We start from the raw sequence: 18,975 nt of genomic DNA on the forward strand, positions 1-18,975 counted from the left end.
TCTCAGTCACGTCATGTGCTCTGTCTGATTAATCAAGTGGCCTAAAGAGGCTCAACATAATGCGTCTCCCCATGCCAAGACATAAACAACTCTCCTCTCTCTATAAGTTTGGTTGGTGCCGTTCCATCCATTCACTCAGCTCTCTGGGAGCTACTGAGACCCGCGGAGGCTTGTGCGATTCTCCCAAAACAGAGTGACAAATGCAAAGCGGCATACAGAACAAATGCACTGAGGAGAGCTGCCACATAGGCTGCCACTTCTCACGCAAGATGTTACGAAAGGAATTTGTCACCATTCTGCATCACAAATAAAATTTCACAGTGGTAAACGGTGGAGTAATTGGATTGAAACGGCTACTTTGGCGGCATGAGTCAAACTCGTCTCCCATTGCCTAATTAAAAGTGTTGTTTAGTCGTCACCAGTAAACCCACAGAGATCAATTATGGCAACTCAGCAACATTACAAGCAAAGACCAACCCACATGTTTCATCGCTGGGAGTCCCACTGACGATGCACAGCCTCAGGTAATTGGTGGTATGCAGGCAGTTCTGCAGCCAGACAGGATGTCCATTCGTGAGCATGACAGAAATTGCACAGACCTCTCACCTCTTTGTCCACCAATTACACTGGGAGTGCAGCGCTTTGATGTGAGTGGCTTTGATTGGCAGCCATCCCCCATTCAAGGCGCTCATCATTTCAGCAGGAAGTAGATCAGAATAATCTCGCACGTGCTCCATTTCACCCGGATAGCCACCGCCGCCCACTAATTTCCCCTGAGTGTTATTTGTATCGCTGTAAACCTGTTATCATTTAAGAGATAAAATGATGCCAGAACATGTCTCTATTGGACATGTTCTGGCTTCTGGAAGAAGGAGGGACCTAAGCTCACTTTTTATTTCATTTCAACAAGATGAAAAACTATTTTAATAATGCACAGACATGAGGTTTTGCTTCTTTAGATAACCAGTTTGTGTCAGCAAAGACAGGATCATGGCTGCGCCATCAAACGTGCTGCTCTCTGACAGTTATGCAAATTTGGTTTATTTTCTGCTCTGATTTCTTAAAAAGAAGGTTTGCCTTTGCACTCTCCTGTCAAGCCAGCTTGCTACAGAGGAGTCTGTCCTTTACAACAGTGGATGTTTACAACACAAACTTGGTCACTCCGTTCACCTTTGTGCTTGTCCTTTATTGAGCAGAGATAGGAGTCAGACAGGAGGGCTTGGATCTAAAGTCATCGGGACATCTGATTTATTTTAAACAGCATCTACAATAATCGACTGTACATTGACTCTAAATGTGTTGCTATTTGTTTGTCTTCTGATAGTAAATATTCTAAATATGTGTATGCATCAAAATAACCACAGATCTTGCAGTGATGCATCTTACGTTAAATAAAGGAGGTGCTTTGTATAAGTCTGAAGGGAGCTGTTAAAACTTTCCTGTCTGCATGGTATATAGGAAGCTAAGCCAGTGGTTTGATAGCTTTAAAGTATGGAGATGGCTTCCTGGTTTGGTCCAGAGGTATTTTTATAATCCCATTGACAGTGCTCTGGGCCCATTATCTTCCTATTGTAAGACAAAACACCTCGATGGTTCCTTCAAACTATGTGAGCAGGTGACAGCAGTAGACCAATCCAGCTTTTTTCATTTAAGACAGCTAGCTAAGGTAAAGCCATAGCTTCCAGCTAATGTCTTTGAACGTGTTGTCCATCTTTTTATTACTTGCAGACTGGACTACTGAAATTCTTTGTACTTTGGTCTGAACCAGGCCTCTCTTTATCGTCTGCAGCTGGTCCAAAATGCTGCTGCTCGTGTGCTAACTGCTGCTCGTGTGCTAACTGCTGCTCGTGTGCTAACTGCTGCTCGTCTGCTAACTGCTGCTCGTCTGCTAACTGCTGCTCGTCTGCTAACTGCTGCTCGTCTGCTAACTGCTGCTCGTCTGCTAACTGCTGCTCGTCTGCTAACTGCTGCTCGTCGGCTAACTGCTGCTCGTGTGCTAACTGCTGCTCGTGTGCTAACTGCTGCTCGTCGGCTAACTGCCGCTCGTCTGCTAACTGCCGCTCGTCTGCTAACTGCCGCTCGTCGGCTAACTGCTGCTCGTCGGCTAACTGCTGCTCGTCTGCTAACTGGCTCTAAACAATAAGAGCATATTACCCCAGTTTTAGCATCTCTACACTGGCTTCCTTACAGGATCCAATTTAAACACTTACTCCTTGTTTTTAATGCACTTAACGGCCGAGCCCCTTCATACCCGTCTGAGCTCCTATTTATTTATGCTCCAGAGAAAACCATGAGGTCCAGTTCAAAACTAAAGTTATCCATTCCACAGACCAAACTGAAGTCTTGTGGCGACAGGTCGCAGAGGAATAGTCCACCCTTAAATATTAGATCTGCACAAACACTTGATCACATTTTTATGGTCACACTTTGACCCAAACATTTTGGTTTTAACAGCTTTAGTTGTTTTTTTAGTTGTTTTCCTTTAGTTATTTTATTTATTTATTATAATTTTTCTATATTTTACTGCATCGTTTAAAAATTGTTAAGCACTTTGTGCAGCATGGACTGTTTGGAAATGTGTTATATAAATAAACTTGACCTATTTCCTGCACCTTATCAACACTGTGACCCTAGGAAGTGGATGTAGTTGAAAGACAAATAGGGTGTGTCCAAATTCAAAGACTCCTCCGAATGCAGCCGACACATGCGTCCTCCTTTTCCCCGAATTTGAAGGATGGGTCCTTCGTGGCCCACCATATCCCAGAATTCATAGCGCGCCCCAGCCAAACTCCAGTTTTTACTCTTTCTGGGTAACAAAATAAACTTTTAAGATATTTTCAGGTGAGAATGTCGCTGTGTAAACTTCAAATATCTGCTCGATTTATCAAGACATCACATTTTTGCAAAAGTGCTCCGATGTTTTCGGTTTTATTTGTTCCTGAGTAAATCGGTTTTGCTGAGATTAAAGTTATAGTTTTCACACAGCTGAATAAATGTCAAATAGAAAACTGATTAAACAGAATTTACTCCAGTGTCCTGGTATATTTTCGATAGAAAGGGGCAGATGGCCAAGTTTATGAAACTCTACCGAGACAGCTGTTGATGCAAAACTGAAGGCTAGACCATCCCATTTCACAGCTGCTCACTTCCGGCCCACGTAGAGTGTGAAGGTCTGGTCCTCAGGAGGATGCAGCCTATGAATATGGACGCCCCCATAGCTCTGGTCTCAGAGCTGAACCGGGCTAGCTAGGTTATGCTAACTTCCAGCCTCAGACGATCCAAGTTAACCAGTTCATGGAACAAACATGGAACTATTTGTTATAGCAACGGTTGGCGAGGCGACTAAAGGACTGACCCCAAACAGCCACCAGTATTTGAAATATAATTCTTCTGTTATTTTTATATTTTCTTTCTTTTATTTGGCTTTTATTTATATCTTATGTAATTTTATTTTTTGGTTCCAATGTACAGCACTTTGTGTCAGCTGTGGTTGTTTTGCTTTATAAATAAAGGTGATTAATTGATTGTTAGTACACTTCTGTGCACTACACTGTGCATATGCTATGCGAGTTATGTGCTGCATGAATTCCAACAGGTCAGCGTTTGTAACAATCACAGAGATGAGCTTTCAAATGTAGGATACTGAAACTGGGCAGTCAAGCAAAGTGAACTATGCAGGTAGACAAAAATGTCATGCAGGAAAAGAGCAACGAGGAACTGAAAAAAAGACTGCTAGGAACACCAGAAAGTGTGATGCTAAGCACTCAAAGATAATCTGGCCAATGTGAACACATTTATTTTAATTCTTCTAAAGTGAAGATTACACATGGACACAAAGTAAAGCCAAGCACATGTAATGTTGTTGCCTAAAAAAAAGCTTGTTAGCTAGCTAGCTTGACAATGGAACTGAAAATAGACACAAATCTTTCTACTACTTGGGTAAAACTAAATAACGGCTTTTCTGTTATGTGCCTTGCTAGACCACAGTCAGGGCTAAACATATGGCCTGTAAATGGCCTGTATTTGTATAGCGCTTTACTAGTCCCTAAGGACCCCAAAGCGCTTTACACATTCAGTCATCCACCCATTCACACACTGGTGATGGCAGCTACATTGTAGCCACAGCCACCCTGGGGCGCACTGACAGAGCCGAGGCTGCTGAACACTGGCGCCACCGGGCCCTCTGACCACCACCAGTAGGCAACGGGTGAAGTGTCTTGCCCAAGGACACAACGACCAGGGCTCGACCCGGCAACCTTCCGATTACAAGGCGAACTCCCAAGTCTTGAGCCACAATCGCCAACATATCATGCTGTACATGTAAGCCATTGTTTTTTTACCTGTTACAAAGGCTGGACATGTCTCCTTGATACAAGATGTTTGCATAAATAGAAGATGTTGTGTGTTGTTATGTTGATATGTAGATACTAACAGTAATAGATGATATGATAAACGTGTAATGTTTGAAACAAAGACTAAAATTATAAAATTTTGCAAAACCTCAAGAAAAACATTCCACACACCACGTGCCTCTAAGCATTCACAGACTATAACCTTGATGTACTAAGGCTTTGTAAGAGCTGCTCTTCAATAAAGCTTAAAACCTAATTAATCAGTTTTGTGAAAAACAACTGTAGGACTTGAAGAGTTTTTACCAGAAAAGCAGTAGGAAGACATCTCTACCTGATTTTTATATTGCATTGCCATCTCGGCACACAGTGCTTGTGGTCACCCAAGTGGGTTGTAGGGAGCTTAAATTCTGACCTTCAAATTGCGCTGGCCTTGAATTTCAGTGTCCACAATGGGAAACCACTTAGCAAGAATCAAAGCACACAGGTTGGTAAGTAGAACTTGAACCTGAGAGGAGTGAAATATTTCTGAAGGTTTATACTCAGTATTTTTAGACGTCAGCAGCACTCAGGTAGCACGGAGCTGGTTTAGTTTGCAGTATAGCATGTGAGGTGCCTTCTGTATGTACTACTGTAAATGTTACACTGAGGTATGACCTCCATGTCTGGCTTCCATTCTGTGTTATATGCATCAAAGATTGTTGCTTGCTCTGCACCTTGCACTTTCTGCTCTTTGTAATAAAAAAGATTTATATGTTGGATAACAAGCATCCCGCCAAGAAAGGAAAACATTCCTTGCACCCTTGAGAGAGCAGTAACTAACACTCGGAGACTATTGGACCCTCATATTAAACATAACAAACAAACCATATTCTCATTTGCATCGAGTTCAGTGTCCTGAATCAGATTTGCGAACATGGTTGCAAGATTGTGCCTCATGTGAAAAAACCTGTCATGTGTCGCTGCTCAAAACAGCTACGAATAAAGCAATAAATAGAACGACACTTCCTCTTCTCATTATGAAGGTTTGCAAAGGGGGAATCGCACTCGGTGAAGGTGTTTTCTCTCTACGTGAGGCGGTGTTTCTGGTTGCGCACAATGCAGCATATAGAGCAAAGCAATGATTGCATTATCATTCACAACAGCTTCATGAATGATACAGAGCAGGGATGCATTTGCGGTTTCTCCGTCTCCAGAGACCAATGTATAAAAGCTTCTTAAGCAAAGTAATTTCAGTGGTGCACAGAGAGGGAAAAATGCCCATCCCTCCACACGGAAACAGCTTTGGTTCAAAGGATCGTCTTAAAGGAGCGACTGCTTGGGCAGCATCAAAAGTTGGGAGATGGAGTAGGAGATGATCTCGTGATGGAAAGACCCGACTGCTCCGCCACAAGCAGTGACTGTTAGCTGCTACAGTCACAGTGACAGATTGTTTTTGTATTTTCCTTCTTGTCTAGATGTAAAATCAGTGTGAGTGTGGGAATTCCCGTCAGCGTAATTATTCAGCATATAGAGCAGCTCGATAGACTTCGACAGGCGTGTCTTATGGTTTGAAATAGATGCAGTGAGACGGAGGATGTATAACCGTAGCAAACAAGGAAAATATTGGAAAAGTTTATTGTAGGTAAAGTTTTCCCTTCAGCGTGTGTTTTATGGTGCAAAATGGTGCGTTCTAACCCAGCAGTCCCCAACCTTCTTTAAGCTTGGACCGCTTTATGTCCGACAATATTTTCACGGACCGGACTTTAAGATGCTGCGGATAAATACAACAAAATAAAACCAGTACCGGTACCAAAAAAGAACAATTCATAACACACGGGGAAAGACCCAGGGAAACAGAGTTAACGATAAAAACGATAAAAATCCTGAAAACCATAAATTTCACACCCGAGCCTCAACTCTAGTGGCCCGGCACCAAACGACTCGTGGACCGGTACCGGTCTGTGGTCCAGGGGTTGGGGACCGCTGTTCTAACCCAGACCCATCTGTTTTCCCCTAAACCTTTGATGCCTAAACTTGAACTTCAGCTGGTCATCTTGACTGCGTCTATGAGCCTAAATGCATATAAAGCTGGAACGGTGCTGTTGATGCTCACATCACTAACAAGGCGATGTGTTTTATAGTGAAAGGGTCAGTCAGCAGCAAGAATATCACTCCACATGCGAATTGGCTTCTTTCTTTGGTTGACCACGAGAACATTGCATGATGTCATGTGGATAAATCAATGCTCAAAGGACTGCACACAAATAGAGGATCTCGGAGTAAGGCTTCAAAGCAGTGATTTTCAGAGCTCAGCCCTATGAACATGTTTCATGTTACGCATTATAAAGACTAAGGGCCACGAATCAGAAAAGACGAGTCATGGGTTACATTCCCACTCGTGACTGCACTGTGATCAGTAAGAGAAGGGTGCTTTGAAAAAGAAATGACATAGAGTTTAAAGGACAGAGATAAGGTAGAGGTGAAAGACTGGAGGAGAAAGAAATACACCAAATAAAATGTCTTAGTTCATTTCAAACATTTGATCTTTTTTTTTTTTAAATAATTCACTGGAGAATTAAATTAGAGCTTTTGGATAAGGGATGTGTTTAAATTCATGTCATTTAGATGGCACCTAATAAGAAACATGTTAGTCACTGGTACTGATCTACATCCTTTGAACAATCATCAGAGAATAGAAATTAATGCCAAGAGGAAGGATGTATATGAATAGAACATTATTATGAGCCATTCAGAGGACAGCCTAACTGTATTTCATCTTAAGATGAAAAATCTACTAAAGGATACAGTTTAGGAAATTTAAATGTGTCGATTTTGACTATCACGTACAATTTTATGGTGCATTTAGAGCCTCGTATTCACTGTCAGCTGCGCAATTATTGATCAGTCTTACTGGCGTATACATGCTATGGTGGGAGCATCAGGGCAGAGAGCACATCTAGTTCTCACTGGGTTTCAGAGCTCAGAGTTGTGAGAGAATCATAAGAGAGCAACTATCAGCCTCTGGGCTTAAACACGCTAGATGTGAGAAATAATGTGTCATGCGAGTCAGTTTTTGCAGCGGCATGCTGAGCATATTGTACCGAAGGTAAAAACGGTGAAGTGTTGGCTCAAATGGATATCAGCAGACTCTCTGCATCATTTCCAGTCTGTGGATTCATCGAAGGAAGTGCAGAAATTTTGTTCTACAACATTGCAAATTTCACTGAGGAAATGCATTCAAGTTTACTATAAAACAATATACAGTCAAATGCATTTCTTTACATTGTGTATATATTTTTGTTATAAATTCTTGATGAACGTTTTTACTTACATTGTTCCCTATTATCAGTGTTGGGGAGTAACGGAATATGTGCCGCCGTTACGTATTTAAAATACAAAATATGAGTAACTGTATTCCGTTACAGTTACCGTTTAAAAAGGTGGTATTTAGAATACAGTTACTTTGTTGAAATAAATGGATTACACGGCGGTACTTCCCTGTTTCATATTGTGGCGGGTCAGGACTGTTTGGGTTTTGTTTGACAGCTACGTTCTGTTGTTCCAGGCGGCAGCGTTGCGGTTGCCATGGTTACAGGGCGACGCTCTCGCTTTGCGTGTTTCCTGGGTGAGAGAGGCCTTTTTGTTGTTGTTGTGCTAAGCTAACAGGCAGAATGCTACAGGTATAGCTCTAAAGAATGTAGCATCATGGGCAGTGTAGTCCGTGCTGCAGGGAGAATGGACTGCCATACACGTTATGTGTCTGTGAGCGAGGGAGGGAGAAAAAGGAAAAGTACGAGCTGTCATCAAGCAAAAACGGGAGCTGGAAGCATGTAAATATAATAATAACCACTGCAGCCAAGAAGAGAGCCTGACGAGCCCAGTTGTAAGTAAGCTATTAAGACTCGACTGTACACCGTGTTCGTGTTTTCCTCCAAAAACAATAAGTTCTGTTGGAGCAGCCTTTCAACGCCTCTCTCTGTCTCTCGCTAGCAAAGTTGACCGAGACAACAAAGTAAAGCTAGTTTTCAGCTACGAGCCGACACAGAACCCACTGTATTAGCCAGAGGTCCCTTTACTACGGTTCGGAGCCGCGGACCTTCAGTAACAGTAATAAATCACAGCAATAGTACATTCATGTAGTTGTAAACAGCATGATAATATGTTAAGTAATCCAAAGTATTCAGAACACGTTACTCTCATTGAGTAACGTAACGGAATACGTTACAGAATACATTTTGGGGCATGTATTCTGTAATCTGTAATGGAATACATTTTAAAAGTAACCTTCCCAACACTGCTTATTATTCATATATATTTTTTTCTTTTTAGCTTTAGAGTTTTTGTACCAGGGGGTTGTGTTTACCCCCACAGACACGATTCACTAGCTTTGCAAAGCAGCAGACTGCTCACTCTGCTTCTGGAAATTTCCAGCAGGGTTCATATTTCTGGCTTTCTCTCACTAATATAGTTGGGGGGGATTTGTTACCCAAAATTCCCTTTGGCTGATATATATATATATTTGCTTTAAAATACTAAAATAAACCAAATCTTGTAAACCAAAATAACAGTTGTGCTTCTCATCTTTACTGCACATAATCGTCTTGGTTTCCTGCAAGGTAATGTAAAATGCCAGAAGGCGTTTGTTTGTAACTGGATTTGCTCTGCATTAGATTATCCTCAAACACAAATGTAGTGAAATGGACTGGTACTAAACAGTCCACTGGGGCAACATTACACATCTTTGTTAACAGTAACGGTGGTAGAAAGTTTGAAAAATGCTCTGTGGCATCCATAATATTACAAAATTGTATGATATGTAGATATTTGTGTTTTTTATCACTGATAAAACAGATTCTTCTTCCTCGTTATATTTTATGCAAAGGTGTAATTGTTATGTTTTGTTTGGCAAGTAGTTTCATCATTTGCAGTTGTTTTTTTTTGCCTGTTACGATCACATTGACAGTTCTACTTGCCCAGAGCGAGGCCTGTAATCCCAAAGGTGCTACGGAGGAAACAACCGGCTCTCAGTGCTGGAGCTGTTCCAGCGATTATCATGAGGAATGTGAGGTCCTTGGACAATAAGATGGACGAGCTTAGCGAGCTGATTAAGACCCAGAGGGAACACAGTGAGTGTGGTTTGATGTTTTTCATGGAGACACTCACGTTCCCCAGACTACAGTGTCACACTACCTGGCTTCGGGAGTTTTTGTGCAGACAGGGACGTTAATCTAAGAGAGAAGAGGAAATGTGGAGGGGCTGCACTGTGTGGGGATGAAACCCAGCGTAGTCATGGATATTTTACCATAAAGAGATGTTTCTGTGGCCTGCATGTTGAGCTGTTAGCTGTCGATCACACATCCATCTTAGTCGCAGAGAGAAACAGAAACGCTGCTGCTATTTGAATTCAGTTTAAATCAAGATCATGTTCACATTCCTCCGTCCGCTGCCTCAGAGGTCATCAGAATGACTGTGGATCATAACCATCCTGCCCATCTGTAGTTATTATTTTATTAAGCTCCCTGGTGTAATAGCTTTAGGTTTTGGTTTATAGAGCCGTTCAATTTATTTGAACCTTTCTGGGGGTTTTTTTCAGTGTACAAATTTACCGGAGAATCTGTCTTTTATAGCCTGTTCTTGTTATAACAAATGTACCTGGGTTGATTTTCTTTTAATTACCTGCTTCATTTTGCTGGGACGTGCATTATAGTTTGCTATAGCCGTGGTTGCATTGACAGGCACGTCAAATGGGCTCTCAGCCATCTGCTAGGTGTCATCTCAACCACCTCATGCAGTGTTTGTTGTGTTTGTGCCTTTTGGGGAATTTTTTTCAATACAATTATCTGACAAAAAAGTCTGGTTTGCTGTGTGGTTTGCAGCCACATTAGCCCCTCCAGTTAGCCTTTGTTCCATTTTTGAGTAATATTGCATCTTATTTTTATGTTAATTAGCACATATTAGCAGGTACTATGTGCCTGTGGGATACTCCTGTTAAGTGAATGTATCATACAATTAACAATTTTCACATCAGAAAAATTCATGTAAGAACATTTGCATAGGTTCTTATAATAATAATAATAATACTGTTTTTAATTTTTATCTGTACTTGTTCAGTTGATATTTTTCCATTTAGAAAATCACTGCATTCCAATTGTTAAAAAAATTTAGTTCTTCTAATATGTAACTATAAATGTGGCTAAATATTAGGGGTGCAACAATACTCTTATCGATATTGAACCGTTCGATACAGTGCTTTCGGTTCGGTTGCATATGTATCAACAATACAAAATTTTAAATTTATTTTATCAACTTTTCTTTTGACGATGCTGTCTGTGTTGAGCGCTCAGTGGATCTGCGCTCGACAGTGCAGCCTAGGCGGAGTAGTTGAACGCAGATTCACTGAGCGCAGCGCAAGCTAGCTAGACAGAAGTTAAGCTCTCCTTGCAACATGGCAAATTGAACCTCCCCCACCCTCATTCAGATCTGGCCTTTGGAACTATTTTGGTCTTCATGTGACGTATGACCCTGAAGGTAAGCGCGTCATGGACTAAAGTAAAACAGTATGTTGGATGTGCCACGCAATGCTCAATTACATTGGTGGGAACTAGTGTGTTAGCGCAGTTAGCTCGTTAACGTGTTGGCCGTCCAGCCCCACGCACGGGGCGATCCGCGGTAGCTCGTTAATGGAGATTTGCCGTGTTGTGGCGTTAACGTCATTTTAACGAGATTAACGCTGACAGCACTAGTGGGAACACAACGAATATGACTGCACATTTACTCCGACATCATCCTAGTGCAAAGACAAGTGGAAGCAGACAAAAACAACAAGCACGCATGCTACAAACTTTACCCGAGTCATTTAGACAGCCGTTAGCACATGATTCTCCTTATGGGGACCTGATATGTTTAATATGCTGCTGAGAATATAGCCCAGAAGAAGCGTATAGTATAGCTTTTATTTTGGAAAGAGACATTTCTCTGTAATAAACTCTCTTTTCCAAAGATGAGTGATTTCTCCATCAGATAAATTTATTTATTTTTATTACTTTGTTGTTTCAGCAACATTAAATTTAAAAACTGTACTTAAAATATATATTTATAATTTTAATAAAAGACAAATTAAAAAGGCATTTGGCGATTGGAGGTGCAGTTGCTGGAGAATCATCTCAATTCAACTAAAACACATCACAGATTTTTAACTGTCATTTTTTAAAAATATGTTGTTTATTCAAAATGTATCAACTGCTTAGATTTAGGCATTAAAAATGACTTAATTATGTAAACAAAAAATCAGGGATTTGGTTGAAATGCAGGGATTTTCTTAGTTTATAGCTGTTTTTATGTTTGCAATGTTGTAATTCCCACTGGGTCTGGACCAAACAAACTGGACAAATTGTGACTATGAACACAAAGAAAGAGTATGTTTTGTGTCTATAAGCATTAAAGTAGACATTTTGGTGTGGTTTGGTCCAATGCCTACTCATTCTTGGTCTTGCTCGCCGTAACTTAAAAAATCCCTGGAAATATTCCTGCTGTTAGTATAATCTAACTTTATTTCTCTTTATGCCGTAATTGGAACACCAACACTCTCTTGGGTCTCTCACTTATCTCAGTTCCAACATTGTGTCTGCTAGAGGCGGGCAGATTGATCGAGGTATTGATATCAAAGCTGGTATTGGTATCATATTGATACTAGTGTGACAGGATCAATACTTTGTTTCTGTTCCCCAAGTTCAGGATGTAGCCAAATGAATTATGTTAAATTATTGTTGTTGTTTGGAAATGAAAAATGTGCTACTCTCCCCTGCACACGCTGCCTTTAGAGGCTAAGAGTCTGCATCAGTATCACAGTATATACTTGGTATTCAGCTGATACCAAAATATGCAGTATCACACACCACTAATGTCTTCACAGAAGAAGTACTACCTACTCTATAAGTAGTTATAAGTACTCACTCATAAATATTTATAGTTTCCAGCGTCCTTCTCAAAAAGGCTTGTCTAGTTTTTCATGCATGGCTGTTTTCATTTTTGCCATTTTTGGATAGAACCACAGTTGAGATGCAGACAGGACATACAGGACAAGAGAAAAGGCTACAACAAGCAACAAAAGTCCCCAGCCAGAGTCAGACTGGGGACGATGCAGTTACATGACATGCTTAGCCATCAGGGAGTCCCTGCATCCTGTTATTTAAATTTCATGGCATCATGCTGGTGCTATAAAATTTTGAAGGACAAATCTAAAAACATAACCGCGGCAGCAGCAGCTGTGGTGTATCCGGAGCCAGAGGGATCCTCTCTGTCAAAGCGCAGCACAGCAGGCTAAGAGATGGACTCTGTGTGAGGAGGACTGAATGATTCCTGAGTGAAATGCTTTTCTCTGTATCTGCTGGCAGCGTGCGCTGAGCAGGCATCCAAAAAGAACTCTAAATCCAGTCGGAAACACCATTGCTTCTCAGTATGAAGCCGCTGGCAGCACAAAGACCTAAAGCAGCTCAGCTTACTGTGTGTTTGTCTTTCATATCTTTTTTTTTCTTATTTGGCAGTAAGCATCCCGCTACTTTTGGATGGCTACCTGCATCATTGGTGATTTGAGAAAGGATGGTGAGGATAGAGCAGACACGCATAATCAAAAACAGGACGTCCCCTTACTCTTCCTGTGTTGTTGTTTCTTTGCTTTTTGTATTTTAAGTATTGTGGGTGTTTTTGCCCGATGATAACATGTATAATATGTGTGAAATATTTGATCCTATCACTTCGTAGAGATTAGATAACCAAGAACACGGAGCAGCAAATATCAGAGCCTCAGTAAAAGTCATATTTTCTGAACTCAAAATAAGATAACAGCTGCTTTTGTGTTGCGTGTTGTCAGATTTAATATCATTCGGTCTCAGAAAAGCAGCTGATTCTATCACCTTTAGAGCTGCTCGTTACAGCAGCCAAACTGTTGCTGTCCACAGACGTAAGACGCCGAAGTGAAAATGAAATTAACCAGGCTTAGTTGAGTTGCTCGAGCACAGACTGTTAGGACCAGTTTCATGCAGTCGTTTCAGACTTACTGTTTACCGCAGCGGCAGCAGTGTGTATCTCAGCAGAAGGACACCTCGTGAAAATGTCACATGCAATTAAAAGAGGATGGAGCAGCTCAGGCTCTAAATAATTCAGACAATAGAGCGTGATCTGGAAATTGGCTGCACATACTGCAGCGCTGCACTTTCGCCTTCACAGATCTGATTTTGTTTGTTCGTTTGTTTGTTTGTTTGCTTTTTGTTTCGACAGAATGCTGCTCGCTGGGATAAATCTAGAGCAGCAGCATACTTGAGTAATTCTTCATATACACAGTGCCATTTTCTATTTTTACATAGACATATTTACCATTATATTTATTGTGCAAATGATGTCAGAGGCTGACTGGTCACCATATTATCCTCTGTAAAGAGCTGGATTACAGTTTCAGCAATCAGACAAAAACAAAGGCTATTTTTTTTTTAGTGTTTCATAATCATAACATATTGAGTGACTTTCCCACATGGAAAACTTCTCAGATATACACCATTATTATTAGTCATTTGTAGGGATGCACCGATACCGATACCGTAAAATGTGTGTGTACTCATACTCGTAAAAGTTAACCGATACCAACTTATTTCATTAATCAGAGGGTGGCTTGTCATTTCTGTTGTAGTTTTTTAGATTGGCCACTAGTGAGCCAATTATTATTTTATTTATTATTTATTTAATAATAATAATTTTGTTTGTTTGTGTACAATATGGACACTCTGCAATAATTTAAAAGTTTATTTTATTCTCAAACCTAATTTGTATTTATTTTATTCCAAACAGAAATGTTTATTTATTATTCTGAAAGCTCGAGACAGTGCCAATAGTTCAGTGATATTTTGTAAAATTACAATGTGGAGACTCTGCAATAATTTAACAGAAGTGCTTATTTTTCACTTGAAATTTTTTTTTTTTTTTGGTCATTTTTATTAAGATTTTATTTTTTATCGACAAGGAATATAATAAAACCTGTCTTCCAATTAATTGTATTTGTGTGTGTGGTAGAAGTATCGTTTTTTGTACTCTGTATCGGCAAGTACTCGGATCCAAGTATCGGTATCGTATCGGTTTGAAAAAATTGGTATCGTTGCATCCCTAGTCATTTGTATGTATTACACGACATATGCCTCATGCTCCGTATAAAAGTGCAGCCTTGATAATTTTATGATTTATGTACAAGTTGTGTAAAAAAGAAATTGAGCTGAAACTGACGGTTTTCATTGATATTGTTCACATTCAGCCTTAAACCAAAAGAAATCCTTTCTCTGTGTCTTAGGGTTGGACGTGGATACATTTACTCTTCTTACCTGTTGTGACAAAGTGGAGGAGCAGTTGCAATGCTCTCCATTTGTCCCATATGTGTTTACCTTTTTTTGCACATTGTACACATTATTCTGTTTCTATGTATTTGCTATTTGTTAAGTAACATTGCTTCACTCACTATCCCGGGTTTGTTTGTGTAAGCGTTCTGTTGCCGGCAAATCAAACATTCTGCAAATTAAGCTAAATACTCAGTTACATGTTTCTTTATATTTTATTATGTTACAGATTAAGTCATTTGTTCATACTTACTTTGTTTGTCTTTTCAGTCGTCATAAGGGTCAGGTGTGGGGAAACGCCCGCCTGGCACTTCCTCATTTTAAAGTCCTGATGATGTCACATATGACATCAGCAGGTCAAACCAAGTGGAGGGGTTTCTTTGTCCATAGAGATGCTTCCTTTTGTTTGTGTTAAGGTTTAAAGGGATTTGTTGAATGTTTTTCCTTTCGCTAAGACTGCCATTTAGTTGTGTAAATGTGCATGTTAGAAGTGTGTAGAGGTTTTGTGTTTTTGGATAATCTGTGTAGAGTTTCAGATCCCTCAGTTGAGTTAGTGGTACTGGCTGGGCAATTGGAGGGAAATTGATGGCCCTATTTAAAGCCAGTCTCTACCAGATGCAGGAGAGAGGAGAGGTGAGCTGTGTTACCAGAGCCATGTTATGTTGAGTTTTGTTAATAGAGTTTATCTGGGGAGAAAGTTTTGTTAAGTTACATTAAATTAAGTTCACTGTAAATAAATTGCTCGCATTGGAAACCTGAAATGTCTGCATAGTCTGCACCTTCCACCTTCCTTGACGTTCGAGTCTGACTACTTCACACCTGTGCAACTGGCACACTATTCTGTGGGCTGATCATACTTAGAAGCTTTGTGGGTCCCGGTGAACTCAGAAGCAAGTATGGCAGATTGTTGTAGTCACGACACCTTTTGCATTAAAGCCAGCAGCCTTACAACCCACTGATCAAAAACAATACCCCTCTACCTTGCAAAATCAAGACAGGCCTGGCTTTGATGTCCTCCTTAGGCCCAGAAAGCGCTGCCTGCTTCTTGGACTTAGTTCACCGACTAACAGGATGGCACTTTTTAAGTTTTTATTGTTAAAAGTATCCTCAGCTGATAGGGCTGAACAAATTTCTCGAGTCTTGTATACTAATTTACATTGCAGCATCATGGCCCACACATCCTGCAGCCAGGGCAGTACCTGTACCTATTTGTTCATCGGATTTAAAGTGCTAAGTATCCATTTTAGTGTCACAAAAAATTGAGAGTAATATCAAATGCCAGCTTAGACTGCAGAGCAGCAGGAGCCACGCAAATTTCAACTTCACCTCTGCAACTCCAACTCTTTCTTAAACTGGAAATCCCTATCACACTCCTCCCTCTTCAGCTGGAAGCATGCTAGACAACATCAACCCAGCATTAGCCATAACCAAGTGAAGACTGCAGAAAGTGAGTCAAAGTGGGGGCGTGTCATCGGCCTGTTCTCAGTTAGTACCTGTACAACAGGTGCAGAAACAGGCGGTACTATAGTCTACCCTGACAATAGGGAAACACGTCTAGTATAGCCACCACGTCAGCCCCTGCCAAGCTAGGATATTTGATAAATGCTAGCAAGTTAACAATCCCCTTGTCTACTAAACCAGACACCGGGGCTGCCAGTGATTTACTCAGAGCTGTTGAAAAACTGACACCAAAGAAAGATGCCACCTCATAAAAATACTTTTTCCTACAAACTGGTTGAGTGAATAGAAGAAGCAACAGCCAAATCTACATACAGCTCAGCTAACCTAGAGCTAATAGCCTGCTGATTAGCCAATCTGAAAAACACAGCAGTCAGGAGAACAATAACAATTTTAGTCGTCTAAGATCTTAAATCCTATATATGTGATAGTACACATTTATATATATATATATTTTACGTTTAGGTTAAATCATGAAATACTGTTAATGAATGAATGTACAGCTGTATTTATAATATGATACAATATTGCTCCATGATACTGGTGGTGGTCAAAACTCTGTAGATGTATATTTATGACAACACTGAAATTTGGTGTAACAAGTCATATGAAATGTAACAAGTCATTTGAAATGTAACAAGTCATATGAAATGTAACAAGTCATATGAAATGTAACAAGTCCATTTGAAATGTAACTGTTTAACTGGAGCCTAACACATTAGGGTTACTTCACAAAACAGAAAGCTGAATCTGGTGTCACTATATGATATGCAAATTATATAGCATATGTTGGCCTTTGCTTCTTGTTAAAGCTGTCACTTGTGAATCATACAAATTCATAGAATGCTACTGTTCATATAACGAGAGAAGCCTGTGATAAATGAGCTCTTTTAAGGAAATTCGTGGCCTTTTTGCTTTCAGGCTAATCGTTCCCACAGATGAAAGACCAAAGAGATATTATCTTGGGATTCAATCCAAGGCCAGTAGTGCAGCTTCAAATGAGTGTTCAAACTACAGTGAATCATTCAATGAGCACTGACTTTTTCTATCATTTCCCCCAGCAGCCCACCATGTTCGAACTGGCACCTGCGAGGTGGTGGCGTTGCACCGCTGCTGCAACAAGAACAAAATTGAGGAGCGGTCGCAAACTGTGAAGTGCTCCTGCTTTCCCGGACAAGTGGCAGGCACCACCAGAGCTGCCCCATCGTGCGTAGATGGTATGTTCCAGTAACCGAATATTTCATTGGCAGTGTTCACCTTTTTTTTGCTGATACTCCATCCCACAGATTTTGAGAGAGACTTGCTGAGGTCAGTGATAAATGCCAGTACATACAGTACCAAGTCTAATAGCTGAAGGAATATGCTAAAAGAGTACAATTTCTTATCAGTCACAGCATAGACAAATAAACCAACACATATCCCCTTTTTCTATACATTTTAGACATTGTTCTGTTTTTGTAGTCCATATATAAGATGAAGAAAACAGACACACAGTTATATCAGCTTCCCAACGCCTAAGATGGCATAGTTATGACTCATTTTATTCAACTAAAGCTCAAAAACCTCAAAGCACTTTGTAACCGCTTCTGTGCTTGATGCATCCTGTGGAATACACAATGAACGTTTAATTAAAACTCGTTGAAATATTCTCACAGTTTGAGGTGTCCCGATGAAGCCCCGGGGCTTTGCAGAGACTCTCCTGAAGGGTTTTTAAAGTGACTGATAAATGAATGTGACGCTGTCCAATGCAGACTGTAAAGTCGATGACCCAGAAGGTCTCTTAGCATGCTAATGTGTCAGCTGAAGTGGCTGCTTCTCTTTGGTTTGAAAAGCACGGATTTCTGGCTAAACTCCGGACCCAGTCGTGTTTGACCTATTCCTTGACATTTTAGTATTGACATTTTCTGCAAATTAGAGCTGTGAGCCACTGGTCTCAGTTTAAAGCTCCACGGGTGATCTCAGAGAAGAATGATCAGCACTTAACCTTTTAATTATTCTTTCTTCCACAACCAGGGATTACCTTTAGCTGCACTCAGTGTGAGACAATCTCCACTTTATATGAAGATAAATGAACCTGCAGACATCTGAGAAAACTTGAAGAGATCTGAAGGTGTAATTTTAGAGAGGCAGCTACAGAAGATGCCCGAAAACTTTACTGAATGGATTTTGTACTACCATACTGTTGTATAGCCACTTAACAAAACAGGCTTTTACATCTTTGCCTTGATAATCTGATAATGGGCGATTATCAAGGCTTTGCACTGTCTGCAGTAGGGCTGGGCTATATCATACCGTTCACTGTGATACCTGTGTATCTTTGGGCAACGATAGGAAAATGAAATATCGCGATAGAATATGGGTAAAACGCGCATACGCACTGCCTATGTTTACATACGCACATGGCAGCGACGCAGAATGAGAAGAGCGAAAGTGGATCGTTGAATGAAACGGATGAACCAGAACTGGTTTATAAAAATGCTGCAACTTCAGTGGTGGAACTGGTTTAGCTTTCGTCCGTCAGATACACAACAAAGCACTATTTTTGGTAGCGCATGCTAGCGGGCCGTCGTTATTACCGTGTTGTTTGGAAAATACGGCGCACTTAAAATCAATCCTTTGATTTTTCTGAAAGTCGACAGAGCTCCTTATAATCCCGTGTGCCTTATGTATGAACTCTGGTTGTGTTTACTGACCTCGAGAGGATTTTATGTACACGGCGCTCGAAAATCTGTCAGATGTTTCAGTACGACTTTGCTAAGCTACGAAGCCGCACCGCTTGATGGATGTACAGTGGGGCAAAAAAGTATTTA

At 40.6% G+C, this 18,975-nt stretch overlaps 1 protein-coding gene across 2 annotated transcripts in view; it reads left to right on the top strand.

Annotated features, from left to right (window-relative positions):
* The window catches only part of LOC148097848 (chemokine-like protein TAFA-2), a 97,853-nt gene that overhangs the window by 62,606 nt on the left and 16,272 nt on the right, over positions 1–18,975 (top strand). Inside the window, exon 3 of one of the 2 annotated variants that reach the window (XM_087830524.1) lies at positions 17,227–17,382. In XM_087830524.1, coding sequence (XP_087686650.1) covers positions 17,227–17,382 — 156 coding nt within the window. The remainder of the gene's footprint in view (positions 1–17,226; positions 17,383–18,975) is intronic. The other variant, XM_087830525.1, reaches the window with a different exon arrangement.

This window comes from Neolamprologus brichardi, chromosome 17 (assembly GCF_056152115.1).
Source record: "Neolamprologus brichardi isolate AB-2024 chromosome 17, ASM5615211v1, whole genome shotgun sequence".
In the NCBI taxonomy this organism is placed as follows: domain Eukaryota; kingdom Metazoa; phylum Chordata; class Actinopteri; order Cichliformes; family Cichlidae; genus Neolamprologus; species Neolamprologus brichardi.